This window comes from Zootoca vivipara, chromosome 1 (assembly GCF_965207765.1).
Source record: "Zootoca vivipara chromosome 1, rZooViv2.hap1.1, whole genome shotgun sequence".
In the NCBI taxonomy this organism is placed as follows: domain Eukaryota; kingdom Metazoa; phylum Chordata; class Lepidosauria; order Squamata; family Lacertidae; genus Zootoca; species Zootoca vivipara.
Genome location: NC_142582.1, coordinates 9,770,450 through 9,791,191, shown reverse-complemented (window position 1 = coordinate 9,791,191; position 20,742 = coordinate 9,770,450). Strand labels below are relative to the sequence as shown.

Genomic DNA, 20,742 nt, shown 5'->3' with positions numbered 1-20,742 from the left:
TCCTAAGAATGATAAGATCAAAATATTTTTTCAAGATTTAGTGGCTTTTGAACAACATCAGGCTTAGGCAAACTCAGCCCTCCAGTTTTTTTGGGGACTACAACTCCCATGACCCCTAGCTAACAGGACCAGTGGTCAGGGATGATGGGAGTTTTAATCCCAAAACATCTGGAGGGCCGAGTTTGCCTATGCCTGATCAACACCATCAAATGTTGGCGCAGCCCCTATTATTTCTGCAGTGGTCAAAGTTTCACTCCAGTTCCCCCATCCCATCTTGGCTTGGACAAACCATTGTTTGCCTCTAAGCCACAATTGGAGAACAAACTGAGTTTGTGCAAAATGTAGCTCAGTTTGAACATAAGAGCATACTGTGGTTTTCCTGAGCCATAGGGAATCAATTAGACCATGGAAATCTGAAGCATGCATGGATTCAGTTGCGTCCTTGGTATGTGAACTGAGCCCATTGGCTTGTTCACATGTGTCACAGTGGCCGGAGTAGGCTACTTCAGAGTAACGACGCTACGCAGCTCTGCATTTTATTCTTTTATTGGTGCTGCGTATTTACAGTGCTAAAGTCATTGCTATTTACACAGAGTGATGTGTTCAGTCGGTATCAGAACCTCCGAATGACTTTTGGCGCGTCTTTCCCCAGCACAAAAGCCTCGGAAGACCCATCCTCTTGCCCCTCCTCTTTCTGCGTAATTCTGGCGTTGGGGGGATGGGTCTCCCCCCCTTACTTGCCCCTTCCTGTCCCACCTGGGACCCTGGCTCCGCTACCTTGCCTGAGCCTCGGACCCGACTTCCTGCTTCCCCACTGGAATCAGAGCTCCCTCTGCTTTCCCCTGTGGTCAGTGCTGGGCTTGAACTCAGGAGGGGAGGGACTTCGCGATATCCCCTGTCCCTCACATCCACCCCCCTTCCAAGCTCCCCTTCTCCCCTCCCCAGGTCCCCCCCAGGTGTCGGTGACGACTGGAAACCTAGGAACTCAGTGCTTTCCGAGCCCGTTGGTGTGAACACCTCCGCCCAGTCCTGCGAGGCCCCCCCTTCCGCCTGGGAGGACTGGAATCCCAAAAAGTCCGTGGCGTCTGAGCTGGTGGGGGTAAAAATGTGCTGCCAATCTGCTTGCTTTGGAGGTCTACCGCCACCGCCCTTAATTGCTGCTCTCTTTCCTGAAGCGCTCTCACCTGTTCCACAAGTTGTAGCCGTTCTTCCTGGACCTTCTTAGTCTCTTCTTTTGCTGCCTTTAATTCTCCCTGTGCCTGCAGATGCAGCTTCTGCAGCTCCTCTTGCGCTTGTTCAGCGAGCTGCCGCCATTTCTCCGCCTCTGGCACGCTCATCCCGGCAACTCCAAAGTAGCCCCAAAAAGATTCGGAGGTTGCTGTCACAGTGGCCGGAGTAGGCTACTTCAGAGTAACGACGCTACGCAGCTCTGCATTTTATTCTTTTATTGGTGCTGCGTATTTACAGTGCTAAAGTCATTGCTATTTACACAGAGTGATGTGTTCAGTCGGTATCAGAACCTCCGAATGACTTTTGGCGCGTCTTTCCCCAGCACAAAAGCCTCGGAAGACCCATCCTCTTGCCCCTCCTCTTTCTGCGTAATTCTGGCGTTGGGGGGATGGGTCTCCCCCCCTTACTTGCCCCTTCCTGTCCCACCTGGGACCCTGGCTCCGCTACCTTGCCTGAGCCTCGGACCCGACTTCCTGCTTCCCCACTGGAATCAGAGCTCCCTCTGCTTTCCCCTGTGGTCAGTGCTGGGCTTGAACTCAGGAGGGGAGGGACTTCGCGATATCCCCTGTCCCTCACAACATGTAATGCTTTAACCGCATGTAACACTGTTTACATGAGCAGGAAGGAGCTTCCATGAGCCTAGGGCCCTTCCCCCTTCCCCGCTGCACAGTTGGGAAGAGGAGAGCTTTGGCAGAGCTTCAGCTTCCGCAAAACCTGGCCAGTTGTTGAGTACAAGCCATGGATTGTGGTTTAAAACAAACTCCGATAAGCTCTAAACAAGCTAGCTTGAAGCCATGGGTTGTGAAACCGGACTGTTTTGAAAATTATCAGAGAATCAGAACTGTAGATGCCCCGCTCCCAGACCAGGCAGCCCCGCAGCAAAAATGGCATCTCCATCCAGTTGCAAAAGGCTGGTTGCCTGTCGCAAAATGTGACTGGTGCCCGCTAATTTCGAACCCTGGTTGGAAGGATCCCTGAGGCTAATGGAGGAATATGCAGCTTTCCCATCATGGCTTAGTGTTGCTTGGAAAAGCAGCTGCTGAGTTGCAGATCCATCTCGGGGCAAATCCTGAATGTGTCCCCCAAACTGGAAAGCCATTCTTTTCGTCTCTGCTTGGAGGGGTGCTTTTTCAGACCTCTAAACTTGAAAGAAAAGAGACAACCTATTTATTATTTTTTGCTGCTTAGATGCCATGCCCTTTTATTTAGGCAACTGCTCTACAAAATCCTTTAAAACGTTATCTAATTACAGCTTTTGTCACGACCTGTAATTCTGTAAGTAGCACTATGTTTGAATTTTATTTTACATTGGGATTCCAGTTTTGCCATGGCTTATGGCCAAGCAAATAGTATGTATGAACTGAAGAATACAATATTGTAGTGGAGCACCAAAACCTCTTAATGAGCTACATATTGCTAAGCTTGCTGAGTGACAGGCATATTGTCTTGTGATCTGTTGCTTAACCTTGTTTAGGGACCTCCACTTCCTGTTCAGGTTGGCAAACAAGGAAGACTTCCTTGTTGGCAAACAAGGAAGACAGCCTTCTTTCTCCAACCTGGTGCCCGCTATATATTTTTGGACTACAACTCCCATCAGCCCTAGCTAGCACAGCCATGCTGTTTGGTAGTCCAAAGCATCTGGAGAGGACCAGGTTCGTGAAGGCTACTTTATTATAGCCCATTGAAGCCGAGGGAATTAAAATACTGAAGTCCTGTGAATTCTGAAATACTGTCCAACTGGTTGAATTAAAATCAGTCCCATAGCCATAATAAGATTTCTAGTTATTTGGAAGAGCACGGCTCCTGTCCAGCTCTATGACTAAATTATGATCAAATTTGAATGATTTCAGACAGGTTGGAGAATTCAGGTTTTTGGTGGAAAATGTGAGTTGCTGGACTGCAAAATTCCATTTTTTTAAAAAAAAAGAGAACATAAGAGCTGTACTGGATCACACCAAAGGCTTTATCTCAGGGGTAGGTCATACGATACCTTCCAGTGGTGTGCTGTCAGTGGACTGGGGGACTAGGCTGGTTCCCTAAATGTTCCCCAGGTGCCTCCTTCTCAACGCCTGGGAAGCTTCTGCCTGGCTTAGGGAGGGAGGCACGATGCTCCGAGGGGGTCCAATAACCTTCTCACCACCTTCCAAAAGCCCTCCTGCTTTTAGGAAGGAGGCACGAGGGCTCCAATATCTGGCCAGAGCCCTGGCACCTCCTTCCCTAAGCTTCCTGGCGTAGGAAAGGAAACATGATGCTGTTCCGATGTGCAAGGTCACCCTAACTGTTCCCCTACGGAAAAAATTAACTGCATGCCACCGGTACCCTCCAGGAACTGTCAGACTCCAGCTCCCATCAGCCCCAGCCAGCATGGTCAATGGTCAGGGATGATGGGGATCATAGAATCATAGAGTTGGAAGAGACCACAAGGGCCATCCAGTCCAACCCCCTGCCAAGCAGGATCATAATCTAACAGCCGGTCATCGTGTCAGCTCCCCCTGCCTTATCTAGTCCACCATTCTCTTCCCACGATGTCCAACCGGATGCTTACGAGAAGCCCTCAAGTATGCCCATCTCTCTCTTTGCTGCATAATAAACAAGATACAAGTACCCTAATAACAAGTTATATATAGCATCGCTAGGAGTACTTTCAGAGATTCCAAGCATAGTTGTTTGGAACTGTGTTGTACACTGCTAATTGTTCTTGGTGCTGCTTGTTTCCAGGAAACACACCAAAAGGCACCCCCTTGCCGTAGCTCAGCCTCTTGTTCTCTTTAACAAGCACTTAATGCATTGAATTATGGGTAACGATCGAGCCGGCAGCCCTGGCCTCTGCTTCTCCCCCCTCCCCACTGCTTCTGTTTATTAATTTTGACATTCCTCTTGACTGAAAGCGGCTATACCACTTTTCAGGAGGTCACTACCTCTACTTGAAATTGGGAGCTTTTCTTCTCTAAATTAGGATGTGCCTTTTCTGGCTTTTGGTGGCAGCAGGGAGCATATCTGTTTGCAAATGCGGACTGCCTGTTGTGAAACAGAAGCCCTGTTTGGGTGCCCATTCTCCACCACCCCCACCCTACACTACCGGTACTCGATTCCAAAAGTGTGATGGGGAAAACGAGGCTCCACCCATTGGTCCCACCTGCTGTTGTGTCCTGGGTAGAGCTGTGAAGGTCTGGGGGAAAGGTGGGCAGTTTGGAAGGGGAAACTGTTTCCTCTCCAGTTTTTCTGCTGCCTCCATATTTAGGACACTGGCAGAAGAATGGAAAAATAGTGTGTGTGTGGATTTCCCCCCATACATTTTTCCATCCCTTACCCCCAAGCCTTCACACCACGTGTGATATAGAAACTTGATCACGCAGGAATTATTTTGGAATCTGAGATGCTCCTTGAATTATCTGTGAGTCGATACTGGATCAATGTGATTGACCTAGCTCAGGGGTAGCTGACGTGGTAGCCTTTGGAAGTTGTTGGACTATGACTCCTATTAAAGCATTGGCCACGTTGACTGAGGCTGAAGAAGAACCTTTTCAGATTACCTGTGTGATTTGTGACATCACACCCAGGAAAAGTAGCACCAAGCCTTGGTGGTGGTTACTATGACTTTTAGATCAACCATGTATGCAAAACATTGTGCGAGGCAGCATTGGTTTATATTGAAACAGACTTACATGGAAGTTTCCATTTCCTTAGGAGTTGAGTTTATTTCTTTGACACATTTCTAAGTTTGTTCCCTGCCACGTAGGTGAATGGGCTGATTTGTCAGCTGCAGTGGTCAGAAATGCTTTTGAAAAGCAACACAACACTCTAGTGACGGACTCCTGTTTACTCTGGAAGTGAGTCACCCTCCTGTTCTGTTTTTTTTCCTCCTCCTCCTCAAGAAGTGTTTCTATTTTAGAATAGTCTTTTGATGTCTGTTCCTGTCTTTGGGCGAAGACTCCTTATCCTCATGGCTGATGCTGAGAGCATGACAACTTTTTATCAGTGAGAGGCCAAGAGATGCTTCAGTGGGTTCTAGAAGGAGCACAGGTTCCCCATAATGTATAGAAAGAAATTTATTACATTTGCCTTTACACACACTGCCTTGTGGAACATCTTCGAGAGAGAAAAAGGCTAAGGAGTAAACCCTACAAAAACCCAGAGTGGAAAGCCAAAGATGGTTAGATGGCATCTTGTATGTGACCTGCATCCAAGCTGGTGCCAAAGGTATTGCTCTACTTTCCTTTGGACCACATCTGCGAGGCCAAGAGTGGAGTCTTGTTGTCTGGCCAGCCCAGGACCTTCCTACACACTGCCCAGGCTTGGACCGTGGAGAGGTCACTTCGATGCTGCTTATGCCACAGAAACAATGCAGGGGGAAGCAGGAGTTACGAGCTACCGGTCTCTGCAGCCACAGCAGGTGCTGTGATTCTCCAGTGGATTGTCTTTGCCCCTGTGTTCCATACAGCTGCCCCTGAAATTCATATCGGAGCTGCTTTTGCTTGGGTAGATGAAGATAGTGACTCAAGGCTCTCAAACCACTTGAGAAGGGATGGGAATTTTGGAGGCGATTCGCCATGCGCTCGCAAATACAAACCCGATAAAGCAGATTGTGGGACTTGCCAATGCCCACAGGTTTGAGAGCTGCTCCGCCCAAGTCTTTATGTGGTTGACTTCCACAGGAGCTACACCAGCTTTCTGTAAATGTGTGTTCAGCTTCTTGCAGCAATGGTAGCGCTAAATCATGGCAGAGGGACGTATTGTACCCAGTAGCGTGAGAGATTGCTGTGACTGTTCCACTCAAAGTGGTGGACTAGCTGTGATCACCATGGAATTTGGCATGGTTCCAGTGGCCTGGTTCACCCAGAATGGGAAACTAAATTGGCTTAACGCATGAACATGTGGCCTTCTGGAGAGGACCTTACAGCTGATTTGCCACCTCCCCTGTCTTTTCTACTCCTGCTCTGCTCCAAGCTAAGCTAAGGTTTGGCTTAGTGTGTCGTCCAAACTTGGGCTCATGCTTAAGCTCTTTGCTCACCGGCGATGAGCTGCAGCCAAAGTTTATTCTTGGCCAGCTGTGACACAATGGCGTTTGACTGTCATTGGCAAAAATGACCACCTCGGCATTCTCTAAGTCGGCTCTGCTCAGTTGCTCCCCAGCCTTCCCTTTTGCTCTGTCCCGCTCTTTTATCTTGTCTGCCTTCTGCCAAAAAGATGCTCCTCCTTCTACCTTCTAGCTAAGATATAACATCTATGGATATGTTAAAGACAAGAAGCTGCTTCTACAGAGTCAGACAGTTGGTCCACCTAGCTCTGCACTGTTGCTGGCAGCAGCTCTGAGGTTTCTTGTTGACAGGTCTTTTCCAGCCCTGCTTCCTGAGATCTGTTGTCAACTGAAGAAAGGAGAGATTGACCTTCTGTCCTTTTAAGCTTGCATTTGTTCTACCACTGTAAGCCCGTCGATTCCATCTCATAGTGGCTGGAGAAACCCAGCCAGATGGGTGAGATATAAATAATATAATAAATCAATACTAGATTTATTATTATTATTATTGTTGTTGTTGTCATCATCATCATCATCATCGTCATCATCTCTTAGCCTGTCTTGGGGACCCAACAGGTCAATGTCCTTGTCTTCCTCCCAATTTCTTGGATATGGTTACAAAAAAGTTGTATGAAGTTGCTGATGTTGTATTATGTTTTATTTTATTATTTTTGAGTGTTTTGGGAAGTGGAATCTCTTGGCAGTGCTCAGTCTTGCTAGGGAATATCTCAGCGTCAGGGCAGCGGTGTCAGGAAGCAGAGTGGTATTCTGGGAAGTTTCAAGTGGCCTCAACGCCAATAAAGACATGATTATGGCAGGAAACTTTGGAGGGCAGGAATGGGGCAGCATTGGACGCACACATTTACAAACGCTTTTGGAAGAAAAATTAACTTTTAAAATCTGTTTGCCTTCACAGAAAGACCCAGACTACTTGAAGCTCTGGTTGGACAGTTTTGTTTCTAGTTACGAACAGTTTCTGGATGTGGATTTTGAAAAGCTGCCCACTAGGTATGTAGAAATAATAGTCCTTTGTGTTGATGCCTAATAGCAATATGGCTGATTTAATAAGTATTTTGTGTGTTGATATATGTCATCTCTTTGGAACTTTTCTGCTGTGTGCAGACATTTTGCTCTACAGAAGTGCAATGCAAACTTAGTGGCTCCATTCATACGATATAGTAAACCGTGGGTTTGTGTGACATACACGGCCTGGAATGAGCTTGAGCGAGCCATTGACTTTCATGCTTTCCCCCTCTCCCCACATGGCAGGGAGGAGGAGTTGGGCTGTGTTTCCTCTTGTGGGTCACAAATTCGATAAGTTTCAGGAAGCAAAGAGTAGGAATGAGCAGGCAGCTGGCTCTTCTTAAGTTTTTTACACGGAATCTCCGCTTGTTGGGTGAACAAAGGATGGTTTATTAGCAAATTCAGGTTAGTTAAAAAGCCAACTTCAGAAAGCATGGTTTGAAGTTCTGCCAAATTCCTGCTCCCAGGTGCTCATTTGGGCTCCTCCTGCCTTTATATGCCACGCCAATCATGGCCACTCATTCTACAAACTTTTACATCTCACAGTTTGCTCTCAAACGTGACTGAACTGGGTAATTACCTTCCAGTGGAATCGCTACCAGTTCCTAGGTTTTCCCAGGTCAGCGGCTGGTTAAATCAGAGGGGAATCAGCAGTAACCCACAGTAAATTTTCAGAGTGAATAAGCCCTGTGTTTACGTGTTTAACCCCCACCCCACTTGTTCCACACTGGTATTTCTTGATTGTCCTGGTGTTCATTCTTTAAAAATGGGCTTTGAACTTCCAAATTACAGAGCCCAGGTAAACATTCTTGCTTGCGGTGAACCAGGAAATGACCTCAGTATGTGATTTTAGCTTGCATAGTCATAGACACATTTACTCAGAAGTCAGTTCCCACCGTGTCTAGTGGGGTTTTACTCCCTAGGAAGGATGCTTAGGATCCTGGCCTTGGTTTGCTTTCAGTGACGACCATTGAAGATACCTTTTGATTGATTAAACCTGTTGAACAGCAACAGCGGCAGAGACAGTAGACATATTTCTGCTCACCTGAGACTGAACCCAAACACCCAAACCAAACCCATAGCTGCCAAGTTATCCCTTTTTTAAAGGGATTTTCCCTTATGCTGAATAGGCTTCCTCGCGAGAAAAGGGAAAACTTGGCAGCTATGCAAACCATATGGGTTGTGTAGTTTGTGAAATACCTGGCAGGCTGCAAACCCATGGCTGGTGGGCTGCATTTGCCACAGGAGGTTGTGGTTTTGTGCAAACCCATCATAGATTCCTGAGATTCAGAGGATGAGAAACATTACCAGTAGACAATGACAGGTGGACTAGGATGCTTAGCAGATTGTGAATACCTTAAAAAAAGATTAAATGGATTGTGTGTTTTTTCCTCTTAACTAATAGTATTTTTTTTAAAAGACAACATGAGCGCATGAACAGTAGCTTCCATCACCGTTACTCTCCAGTGCTGTTACCGAGTGCTCAGTATAAAATCCGCTGTTTTCCTCTGAGATTAATGACGGGATTAAACTTGCGACCTAAAAAAAAAATCGGCATAGAGGACTGGACTAGTGTTGTAGCGGATGAACAAGGGAAGATATCTAGGCAGCTAAAGACAAGGCGAGATTGTATAGAGCAGGGGTCAGCAAACTTTTTCAGCAGGGGGCCTCTGTCCCTCAGACCTGGGGGCGGGGGCGGGCGACGGACTATATTTTGAAAAAAAAATATATGAATGAATTCCTATGCCCTACAAATAACCCAGAGATGCATTTTAAATAAAAGGACACATTCTAATGTAAAAACATGCTGATTCCCAGACCATCCGTGGGCCGGATTTAGAAGGCAATTGGGCCGCATCTGGCCCCCTGGGCCTTAGTTTGGGGACCCCTGGTATAGAGTACTGGATAGCTGGCATCAAATGGCAAATTTTTTCCCATTATATCTTCTATACATTGTGTTTCCGATTACCATTTTTTTGCAGTCTGTAATAACTAGATTGCATAGGAAGAATGCCGTCTCTTAGAATACATTACAATGTAATGTAATGCTGATGAAGCATTGACGGTAAGAAGATTTGAAACGTGGAAGGACGGCAATTGATATGAATTACTGTGTTTTATAGCTCGCTACATAGAAATCTAGTGGTTTCCTGTTGGTTTTCTTCTTATTATTTTCTTTTCTACAGTGGTACCTTAGTTTTCAAACTTAATCCGTTCCCAAAACCAAAGCGTTCCAAAACCAAGGTGCGCTTTCCCATAGAAAGCAATGGGAAATGGATTAATCCATTCCAGACTTTTAAAAACAATCCCTAAAGCAGCAATTCTACATGAATTTTACCATCTAACGAAACCATTGATCCATAAAATGAAAGCAGTAAACAATGTACTGCAGTCACACAATCAATCAATCAATCAATCAATCAATAGCTAAACTGGGTTCCACACAGGCACAAAAAAGCCACAAAAACACAAAATAAATAGCAAAAACAGACAGACCTCAGCATAACACTCAAAAATGGAAGTGTGGCACTCAAATCAGAAGCGTAACACTCAAACCGGAGCATGTTCTGCTTCCAAAAAAGGGTCGCAAACCGGAACACTTACTTCTGGGTTTGCAGTGTTTGGGTTCCAAGTTGTTTGAGTACCAAGGCGTTTGAGAACCAAGGTACCACTGTATAATAAATATGGGGCAGCAACCATCCATTGGATCATTTCTGGCTCGCAGACCAAATGCAGGATGCAACCGGATGCGCGCTCTCGTCCTGTGGTTTGCAGTCTTTGCTTTTGCGTATCCTTCTCATCCACCAATTCTTTCTCCTAGCAGTCTTAATATGCACCCCAGTCCTGAACACATTTCAAGGAAGTAAATTCTCTTGAAACAACCAGATGCTTGTTTCTAAGAAACATGTTTCAAGCCAGGATGTTTAGCATGTCAGTTTGAGGTTGTTTCTGCAGCCTCTGCAGGGGGAGGCGAGATCGAGCCCTCTGCGGTATAATAGATCTCTTGACAGCTGTGCTCAGGAGAACACGAAAGATTAATCCATTCTGCTGCTTTGTGTTTCCCAACGCAGCGATGGCATCTTGTTCCACTTACAATTGAAAGGATGAACCCTTGCCAGCTGGTTAAAAAAGTCTGTTTGCCTTCCTGCAGGGGAGCATTTTTCAGTTGCGAAAGGAATTTGAATATGCCAAGCCCTCGCCCTTCTAATTACGGTGCCAAGAGTGTAAACAGAGAAATGCAGGTTTGCCTGCTATAAGGTGACTCTGACATTGGCGTGCTTTTCTGGAATTGAAATCCACAGAGAAGTGACTAGTTTTGGGAGCTTTTATAGTTGGCAGCCGCAAATTGATTTTTACAACTGTACAGTGGTACCTCGCAAGACGAATGCCCTGCAAGACTAATTTTTCGCAAGACGAATGCGTCTTGCGATCTGATGCTGACTCGCAAGATGAATTCGTTTTGTGAAAAATTTGTCTTGCGAATCGCGGTTTCCCATAGGAATGCATTGAAATTTAATTAATGCGTTCCTATGGGCAAAAAAAGAAATTTCAGTGCATTCCTATGGGAAACCGCGATTCGCAAGACGAATTTTTCGCAAAACAAATTGACTTGCGGAACGAATTAAATTCGTCTTGCGAGGCACCGCTGTAATTACTTCTGAAAACATTATATCTCATTGGACTTCTGTCCCTTCCAGTTAGCGTATAGGATTAGTATCAGGTCTGATCCATCTTAAATTAAATATTTGAATTCTTCAAGAGAAGTAAGCACATGCTCCACTCTCTCCCGTTGAAACCAATGGAATTGAAAAGTACTCAATTTCATGTGGATTACGCCCATTGTTAACCTGTTATGCTTTGCGCTGCTTCTGAATCAACAGTTTGGCATTTAGTGAGCCCTGGCAGCCTGTACACCTGCTTATGATCTCATAATGGTCCTGTGCCAGAGCGAAGGCTTTTTTATTTATTTAAAATGTTAATTGTAGGATTAAAGTGCAAGAGCCAGTCTTATGTAATTTATTGGCATTATTACAATTTATTGGCCCTCTGGCAGTTAAATGTCTGGATACCTTTGTGTTGTCAAGTGCAGTAAAAGATGTTAACGTGCATAAAATACGTTAGTGATTATTGCTGCTCGCCCTGGGTTTTTTTTGTTTGCTTTTAAAAAAAGCTCTTGATTTTATTTTTAGGGTGGATGATGTCCCCCCGGGAATATCGCTGCTTCCTGATAACATCCTTCAGGTCTTGAGGCTCCAGCTGCTGCAGTGTGTCCAGAAATTGTCAGAAGGTTTGGAAGAACCGCAGCAGGCCTTGTCACTTCTCCTGGTCAAATTCTTCATTATTCTTTGCCGGTATTTATTATTATTATTATTATTATTATTATTATTATTATTATTATTATTTAAAAAACCTAGTTGAGTTTTCAGAAGCAGGCTGGGGCATGGAGTGTTTATGGGACGATATCACCAGTACTTCCCCTCGCCATTTGTTATCTTACCAATTCCCAACTGTCTCGTTGAAGCCCCCTGCCCCATGCCTTCACTTTTTAACCTTCACAATTCACTGCCCCCACCCCATGCTCCATTGTCACAGCTCCTTCATCCTCAGAAGCGCGAAGCAGCGATGAGGAACCCCAGGCCCTCCAAACCTAAGGTTTCTCCCCAGGCTATGCCTCCTCCTTAGCCACACCCTCTCACCAGCCCCTACCCTCCTTTGTGGCATTTTTACCCAGCTGGAATGTGTCCTTGGGCTCTGACAATGCCTTCTGTTTGCCTGGATATAGGGAGGGCTGTGTGGGCATTTGTAGAAGCTGCCCTGCAGATCAAGGGTGTAAAATTTGCCTCCGGCCCCCACCCAGCATTGTCCTGTGCCCCCCCCCCCCAGAAGTTTGTCTAGAAGGAAATGTGTGTTGGAGATTCATTCCCCATGTCTGCTGTCACGGGATTGTTGTCTATGACATGATGGTACAGTGGTACCTTGGGTTACAGATGCTTCAGGTTACTGACGCTTCAGGTTACAGACTCCGCTAACCCAGAAATAGTACCTCAGCTTAAGAACTTTGCTTCAGGGTGAGAACAGAAATCGTGCTCTGGTGGCGCGGCAGCAGCAGGAGGCCCCATTAGCTAAAGTGGTATCTCAGGTTAAGAACAGTTTCAGGTTAAGAACGGACCTCCAGAACGAATTAAGTTCTTAACCCGAGGTACCACTGTACCTTGGGTTGAGTACTCAATCCGTTCTGGGGTGCTGTTTGCTCCCCGAAAAGTATTCAACCCGAGTGGCCATAGCATCCGTGAACGAAGCGCCGATAGAGTGCTTCTACGCATGCGCGAAGCGTGCAGAACGCTTCTGCGCATGCGTGCGCGGCGGAACCTGGAAGTAAACACTTCCGGGTTCGCCGAGTACACAACTTGAAAGTACGCAGCCCGCAGCGTACTTAACCCAAGGCATGACTGTATATGTTTTCAATCCACAGTGGGAAGTGACGAAGGCGGGATGTTTGTGACAGGGTCCGTTCTAAAGAATTAGAGGTGGCTGTGACCACAGTCGTGGCTTCAGTGATGTATGGGCAGGACATCTGATGTGAAACAAAATTTAGCCTGGTAAAGAGCAGGCTGAGATACGATAGCAATCTTCAAATATCTCGAGGGCTGCTACATGGAAGATGGAGCAAGCTTGTTTTCTCCTGCTCTGGAGGGTAGAACCCCAAGCAATGGATTCAAGTTTTGAGAAAGGAGATTCTGAGTAAACACCAAGAGTAACTTTTTGAACCATTTTGGTGATATTTGGTGATGGAAAGAGGGATTTCAATTCCATTAATGATACGGTTTGCCATCAAGCGGCTTTGACTGGCTATAATTTCCATGTTTAAAGACAGCCTCTTAATGTGAGATTATTCTGTGTTTTTATAACACGACGCAGATTGTTTTGGGAAAGATATGCCATTCCATTTGCTGAGCGTTAAATCATATTAGACAGTTTTGCCATGTCTTGCCACTCATGCCTTATTATTTCCCTTTCAGAAATTTGGCTAATGTGGAGGAGATTGGCACCTGTTCCTACATTAACCATGTCATTACAATGACCACCCTGTATATCCAGCAGGTAGGTGAATGTGTCATTTGCTTAAATTGCTTTCTAGTCAGAAACTGGTGCTGCACTGAGAATAAACTCACCAACACTTGACTTGGCCGTGTGTCCTTGTCACCTGCAACACAATTCATCTCTTTACAGTGGTACCTCGACTTACGAACGACTCGACAACCAATTTTTTTTACTTACGAATGAGGGTAATGGCCGCGCGCTTACGAATGTCTCGACATCCGAAAGGAAACCGTGGCGGTTTTAGATAGTGTCAGAGGTTGTTGAGGCTACTCTAGAGTGACGACTCTCCACATGCTTGTCTTTTAACAGTCTTTATTGGTGCACTCTATTTACAGTGTAACGGGGGTGTTGGAAACATGTCTGCTCATTCCGATCCAGAATCCGGCACTACCCCGCTTTGTGACTTCCCCCAACATAATAGCCTCGGGACAGTGAATCTCCTCCCCTTTCTCCTCCTCCGTAATTCCGGAACCGGGGGGGAAAGGTCTACGCTCTGTGCTTTCCCTTTTCCCTCTTTCCCCTTCTCTCTCTTCCCGCGTGTGGAGCCAGGGCTCTCCCATGCTGCTAGAGACCTGGCACTCTCTCTCCGTTTCCTGACTAGCCTCTTCAGAGTCCTCGCTTCCATCGCTACTTGGGGAGGAGCTGCTTCTGATGAGAGGGGGAGGTTCTCTATACTCTCTTCCCCTTACAGATAGGGATTTTTTGACTTACGAATTTTTAGATTGGGGTTGCTTCGACTTATGAATTTTTCTGTTTCCAATGCATTCCTATGGGAAATCGCGTTTCCAGTGCCGTTTTTCGACTTATGAGTTTTTCAACCTACGAAGGTGCCTTTGGAACGGATTAAATTCGTAAGTCGAGGCACCACTGTATTTCCAAGCTCCCACCGAGGCGTTTCATTTGGAGCGACAAAATGAATTCCACCACTGGAGTTCAGATTTAGTTGACTGGTTAGAACAGGCTCACCTGATGGTAGTGAAGTAGAAATGAGCTTTACAATAAGTTTTGTGAGAATTTTTTATTGCTTTTTATTTTTGTAGCTGTACTGTAATGGCAAAGGAATGCCTGAAAATTAATTTAGGAGGTAATTTACAAGGTAGTCAAAGGTTTGCTATCTCAACATTACACGGAGACCTACCGCAGAGCTTTCCAAATGTTTCATGTCGGCGACACACTTTTTAGACATGCATTGTTTCGTAACATGGTAATTCAGTTTTGCATCATGTTGTGACACAGTAATTTAGTTTTACTAGCAAACCAGAGGTTAAACGAACCCTTTTCCAGCCCCTGGAGAAGCATTTGTGCGATGCACCTACACCAGTGTTTCTCAACCTTTTTTGGGCCAAGGCACACTTGTTCCATGGAAAAAACCACGAGGCACACCACCATTAAAAAAGTTAAAAAATTTAACTCTGTGCCGCCCTATATTGACTATATAATTATGACTGTAAGAAACACTTGCCAATTGCTGTGTTGGTTGCAATCTCCTGTAATAAGGCTTCACAAGCCGCTGATTTCTCTGCCAGCACAATCCTTTGCTCAGCAAGTTTCAGGTTGAGCTCATCCAGCCAGCTTCTTTAAGTTTGTCTAAAACCACCCTCCCGTGGTGGTGGCTGTTGAGAGCTGCGCTCGCTCCGCGTCGTGACCCGGCCCGGGCTTCCTTTCTGGCGGGTCAGCGTTGGTTATTGGCGGCCGCCAGGCACGTGACAATGCAAATCGCCCTTCTCGTCGCCGCACGTCGCGGCACACCAGCCAGCGTCTCGCGGCACACTAGTGTGCCGCGGAACAGCGGTTGAGAAACGCTGGTCTAAGTGGTCAGGGCTCTCTCTGTGTCACAACACACAGTTTGGAAAGCTCTGCCCAGCCAACTTGCCTGTGCCCCCCACTTCATTTTATAAAACCTCCAATACTTTCTGTCTCATTAGAGTTTCTTCCTTCTTGTTTGTTCCTTCCTTCTCCTGATCATGAGTGTGCGACACTAAAGTCAGAAAGGAATTACTTTCACTTGGTTTCTACGAGAGTAGTTATATGGGTATTTTGCACTAAAAAAATAAGTTTAAAAAAATCCTCCATACCCTTTTGTTAAAAGAGTATACCCATTGAACTCAATAGTAGGGATGTGTACAATTGGGAATTTGGGGTAGCCATGGTGAAAATTGAAGCAGATGGTTTCAATTCTGGTTCTGCCCACCAGCAAAATTTGACCCTGCCCCCCCCCCAAGCCAGGCAGGAAGAGAAAGTTGCCTTCCCTTTGGTCTAAAGCATCTGATAATTTTAGAAGTGTTTTTTTGGTTCAGAATGTTCTAAGCAAACTACCTCGATCCTCATAAATAAAGCTGCAGGTCAGTGCTATTATTCCCATATTGACAATGGGGGCTGAGACCAAGAGAGAGTGACTTTCCTAAGGTGAGTTCCTGGCATGGGTGAGATTCAAACTGGAGATTTATTGAGTAACAACATGCTTTCATAGATGGTATAAAGTAAAGGTAAAGGGACCCATGACCATTAGGTCTAGTCATGACGGACTCTGGGGTTGTGGCGCTCATCTTGCATTATTGGCCGCAGGAGCTGACGTACAGCTTCCAGGTCATGTGCCAGCATGACAAAGCTACTTCTGGTGAACCAGAGCAGCACACGGAAATGCCGTTTACCTTCCCGCTTGAAGCGGCACCAGTTTATCTACTTGCACTTCGACGTGCTTTTGAAATGCTAGGTTGGCAGGAGCTGGGACCGAGCAACCGGAGCTCACCCCGTTGTGGGGATTCGAACCTCCGACCTTCTGATCGGCAAGCCCTAGGCTCTGTGGTTTAACCCACTGCGCCACCCGCGTCCTTGCCAGATAAATCCCATCTTTTTCACTCCATAAGATGCACCAGACCATAAGACGCACCTAGCTTTTAGAGGAGGAAAGGGGGAAATCCCTGGTTTTGGGGATCAGCTCAAAGTTGTTGAGCTTACTTTGCAAAGGGAAAAAATCCTGTTTTTATGGGGTTCAGCTCACAGTTCTGCAGCTTCTTTAAGAAAGGAAAGGGAGCTGTTTCTACAGTTTCCAGACAGATAATCTAATCAGCCAGTCACATGTCTCTGGGGCAACAAACAGCCTCCATCTGCAGAACATTCAACAATGGAGGCCTGGGCAAGGGGGAGGGTCCAGAAAGGGAGCTAGCTATCGTCCACACATTCACTCCATAAGACGCACAGACATTTCCCCTTACCTTTTAGGAGGAAAAAAGTGCGTCTTAGCAGCGAAAAATACAGTAGTGGTCAGTTTTATCTTTAAACCCCCCCCCCCCCCGTTAATTTTAAATATTTAATATGGTAGGATTCCCCCCCCAAATCTCATCTCAGCTTGCTGACAGTCAAATATTATTATTATTATTATTATTATTATTATTATTAATGCAGCAATAACTTATAATAATTGACTTCCATCAGCTGGCCTCTAGTCCATTTTGCAGTTTTCCTGTGCAGAAGGGAATTCCCGGAATTTACAAACTTTTTTTTTTTAAAAAAGCTGCTTCTGGTCACTCCCAAATTTAACAAGCGGTTTGGTGTAAGAACTGTGGGGGGAAATAAACAGAGAAAATTATACTGTGTTGTGCCTCCGGGGCACAGTAATTTTCTCTTACTGCTATTTTAACTGTATAATTTTTAGCATGTGCTTTGTACTTATTTTTGGTTTTCTGCACACCGCTCTGATATTTTATAATGTGAGTGGTTTATATATCTTTTAAAAATAAAACAATCATGGGAGCTCTCACACTGTATTTCAAATTTGCTTTTTGGGCCTCAGGCCCATTTGAATACTCAGCCTTGTAGCTCCAGTGCAGGAAGTTGCTGAAAGGTGAACCGTGTGCTGGATGCAGAGATGGGTTCACATGTGCGCCTTTTAATTGTGTGTCTTGTCGGTTGGTAATCCTTCGGTAACCAAATTTCTGGGGTTTTTTTTGCCTCGTGTGAGAAAGGAACCCGGCCTACTCTTTTAGGAAACGTTGAGAAAACCTTGAATGAAATCTTAAGTATGGTTTGAATGTGCAATATACAGTGCCGTTGTATGCATGTTTCCTCACGAGTAAGATCCTTTGGGTTGCATCCAACACTGCACATGTGAAATTGCGCAATGCTCAGCGCATTGTGGCAACTTCTAAGCAAGGGGACAGTGAGAAACGAATTGATCCTCTGAGTTATGAACCCTGGAAAGCTGTACGCTAAGTCTGAAGGCAGCCATAATATGTATGTAGCCAAATCCTGGCTTCTTACACACACACTATTACCTTTGTTTTTCTTCTGATTATGGCCGCCTGGCAACACTGTCAGATGGTTTGGGCACAAATAATAATAACAATTATTATTATTATTATTATTATTATTTTCTTGGGACTGGCCAGTGGGGAGTCCTATAGGCAGAGGCGAGGACAGGGGAGATAAAACCTCAGTATCCCTTAATCGAGACAAAAGCAATATAAACGTAACAACAACAGAAAAGTCGGTGCATTTGGCAATGGTCTCACATCTCTATGGAAAGGGTAGGAGGGGAAAGAAGGCCTGGTAGGAGAGCATGCATGATTTTGTCCCTTCTCCCAATCCCTAAACCCCAGTCTTCATTGTGCCTCTGAGTCCGATGAACGTGGTGTTTCATTTCTGCGCAGCTCTCTTTGAAAACCCTACATTTCATTTCGTTTCCTGGGGACCACGGGTAGCTAGCTGCTTTCCACAGAGTGAGTCTGTTGATCCTTCTAGCTCATTATTTGTAGACATGGACTGGCAACAGTTCTCTGGCATTTCAGGCAGGGACGCGGTGCTTGCAAAACTGGTAGTGCTGAAAGTGTTTTGGTGACCGTCGTGTTTTTGCTGCCCCTTCAGCTAAAGAGCAAAACGAAGGAGAAAGAAGTAGCCGACCAGACGCCCATAGAAGAGTTTGTAAGACACGCGCTGGCTTTTTGCGAAAGCCTGTACGACCCCTATCGAAACTGGAGGCAAAGAATCGCTGGGTAAGTGGCAATCGAGTGGACGGCAAATCTCTTTACAGGACAAATGTTCAATGGAACGTGCCGTCTTGCAAGCTCAGCGGACAGGCAATAGACATGTATCTTTCCATTCTGTTGAAGAAATGTTTGCATGCACAGAGGATCTCGGTGTTTAGGTTCCCCCGCGAGTGAAGAAGCTCCCGCAGTGTGTCTCCTTCCAGTGCTGCTCACTGGGTACCGCGAGAACCCTTGAAAACCCGGGTTAGCACTTGCATGGAACTTGTGAGCTCCTCCAGCACGGTCAGAGGCGTTGCATGCTACCCCAGGGGCACCAGAAGGCAGGGCACTGTTGCTGTGAGCTGTGCACTGATGATAGCAGGGCCTTAGTGCCCAGGTCCTTTTATTTTTTCATTGTTTCATGTTGAAACTGGGCTGGGGGGATGTGAGGCCTCCATATGCTTTTGGGCTCCGATTCCCATCAGCTGAACTCAACATTAGTTCAGCAATGTTGGGGTACGGACACAGGTTGTCCACCCCTGCTTTCAAACCACCACCTTGCTGTTCTCTCTCCTGTAGTTTTTGTTGCTGCTTCGCTGCCCATATACCATGGTTTTCCGTGTATCAGATGAGGGTTTTTTCCTAATAAAAATTAGTTTAAAATTTGGGCTCGTGTTATACATGGGTAGTGCATTGGTGGGACGTGCGGTTGGTTGCTGCCGCGATCAGGAGATTTTCAGCAGCGATTGGGGTGGGTGAGTGGTGGCTGTGGCAATGGCAATGGCTGTTGTGTATTGGCTGCCGCTGTGACAATAGGGTGGGTGATTTGCTGCTGTTGGCGTATAGCTGCCAAGTCTCCCGTTTCCCCCGGCAAACCCCCATTTTTCCAGCTGTCCCCAGCCGAAAAAACGAATTTTTTTGTTCCCCCCCCCGGTTTATTCTGGCGCAGCGGCCATTTTGGAACTGGGCGGAGCATGCTCAGAAGTGAGTTTTGATGCTGCTCTGCCCAGTTCCAAAATGGCTGCAGCACGACTTCTGATGCGGCGGCAATTTTGGAACTGGGCATAGCAGCATCAAAAGTCACTTCTGAGCATGCTCCGCCCAGTTCCAAAATGGCCACCGCGCTACTTCCGGTATGCTACTTCCGGTCCGGTCCCTTATTTTTCAGAGAGGAACTTGGAAGGTATGTGTTGGCGGTGAGCAGGCATACAATTGGTGCCTTTGGTGACGGGCGTGATCTTGCGAATGAGCAATTTTTGGTAATAACCCCCCCAAAGCTTAACAACTGTGGGCATTCCCCCCCAAAAAGCTCAACAGCTCTGGGCAATCCTCCCCCCCAAAAAAAAACTCAACAACTCTCCCTATTTGCTTAATTTGGAGTCCCCCAAAATAGAGGGCGTCTTATACACAGGGGCGTGTTGTACACGGAAAAATGTGGTACTTTTGTTCAAGCTCTCCTGCTATATATATTTTCCATTAATGTGGCCCCTACTTTAAACATACCTGTCACAGTGGCCGGAGTAGGCTACTTCAGAGTAACGACGCTACGCAGCTCTGCATTTTATTCTTTTATTGGTGCTGCGTATTTACAGTGCTGAAGTCATTGCTATTTACACGGAGTGATGTGGTCAGTCGGTATCAGAACCTCCGAATGACTTTTGGCGCGTCTTTCCCCAGCACAAAAGCCTCGGAAGCCCCATTCTCTTGCCCCTCCTCTTTCTGCGTAATTCTGGCGTTGGAGGGATGGGTCTCCCCCCCTTACTTGCCCCTTCCTGTCCCACCTGGGACCCTGGCTCCACTACCTTGCCTGAGCCTCGGACCCGACTTCCTGCTTCCCCACTGGAATCAGAGCTCCCTCTGCTTTCCCCTGTGGTCAGTGCTGGGCTTGAACTCAGGAGGGGAGGGACTTCGCGATATCCCCTGTCCCTCACATCCACCCCCCTTCCAAGCTCCCCTTCTCCCCTCCCCAGGTCCCCCCCAGGTGTCGGTGACGACTGGAAGCCTAGGAACTCAGTGCTTTCCGAGCCCGTTGGTGTGAACACCTCTGCCCAGTCCTGCGAGGCCCCCCCTTCCGCCTGGGAGGACTGGAATCCCAAAAAGTCCGTGGCGTCTGAGCTGGTGGGGGTAAAAATGTGCTGCCAATCTGCTTCTGCCTCTGACTGGGTGGATCTTGGTGACACCCATACCTCGTCTCCCGATTCCTCAAACTCCGCCTCCCAGCGCCATGGTGAGCTGCTCTCCCGTGCCTCCTCCTCCTCCCCCTCCCTTTCCATGTGCCAGGGCTTGGGTCTGTGGGGAAAGAGGGCGTGAAATTCTTCCACCAAGAATTCCTCCTGTATCTGAGTGGCGGGGACCCATTCATTCTGGGAGGGCGGAGCGTCCTCCCATGCCATGAGGTACTCCAGG

The 20,742-nt window shown here is 46.6% G+C and overlaps 1 protein-coding gene across 4 annotated transcripts in view; it reads left to right on the top strand.

Moving 5' to 3' along the window:
• The window catches only part of NBEAL1 (neurobeachin like 1), a 135,343-nt gene that overhangs the window by 22,834 nt on the left and 91,767 nt on the right, over positions 1 to 20,742 (top strand). For all 4 annotated transcript variants that reach the window (XM_088670825.1, XM_060281908.2, XM_088670790.1 and 1 more), the window contains exons 3-6: positions 7,164 to 7,255; positions 11,461 to 11,622; positions 13,291 to 13,372; positions 18,236 to 18,363. In XM_088670825.1, the coding sequence (XP_088526951.1) occupies positions 7,164 to 7,255; positions 11,461 to 11,622; positions 13,291 to 13,372; positions 18,236 to 18,363 (464 nt within the window). The remainder of the gene's footprint in view (positions 1 to 7,163; positions 7,256 to 11,460; positions 11,623 to 13,290; positions 13,373 to 18,235; positions 18,364 to 20,742) is intronic.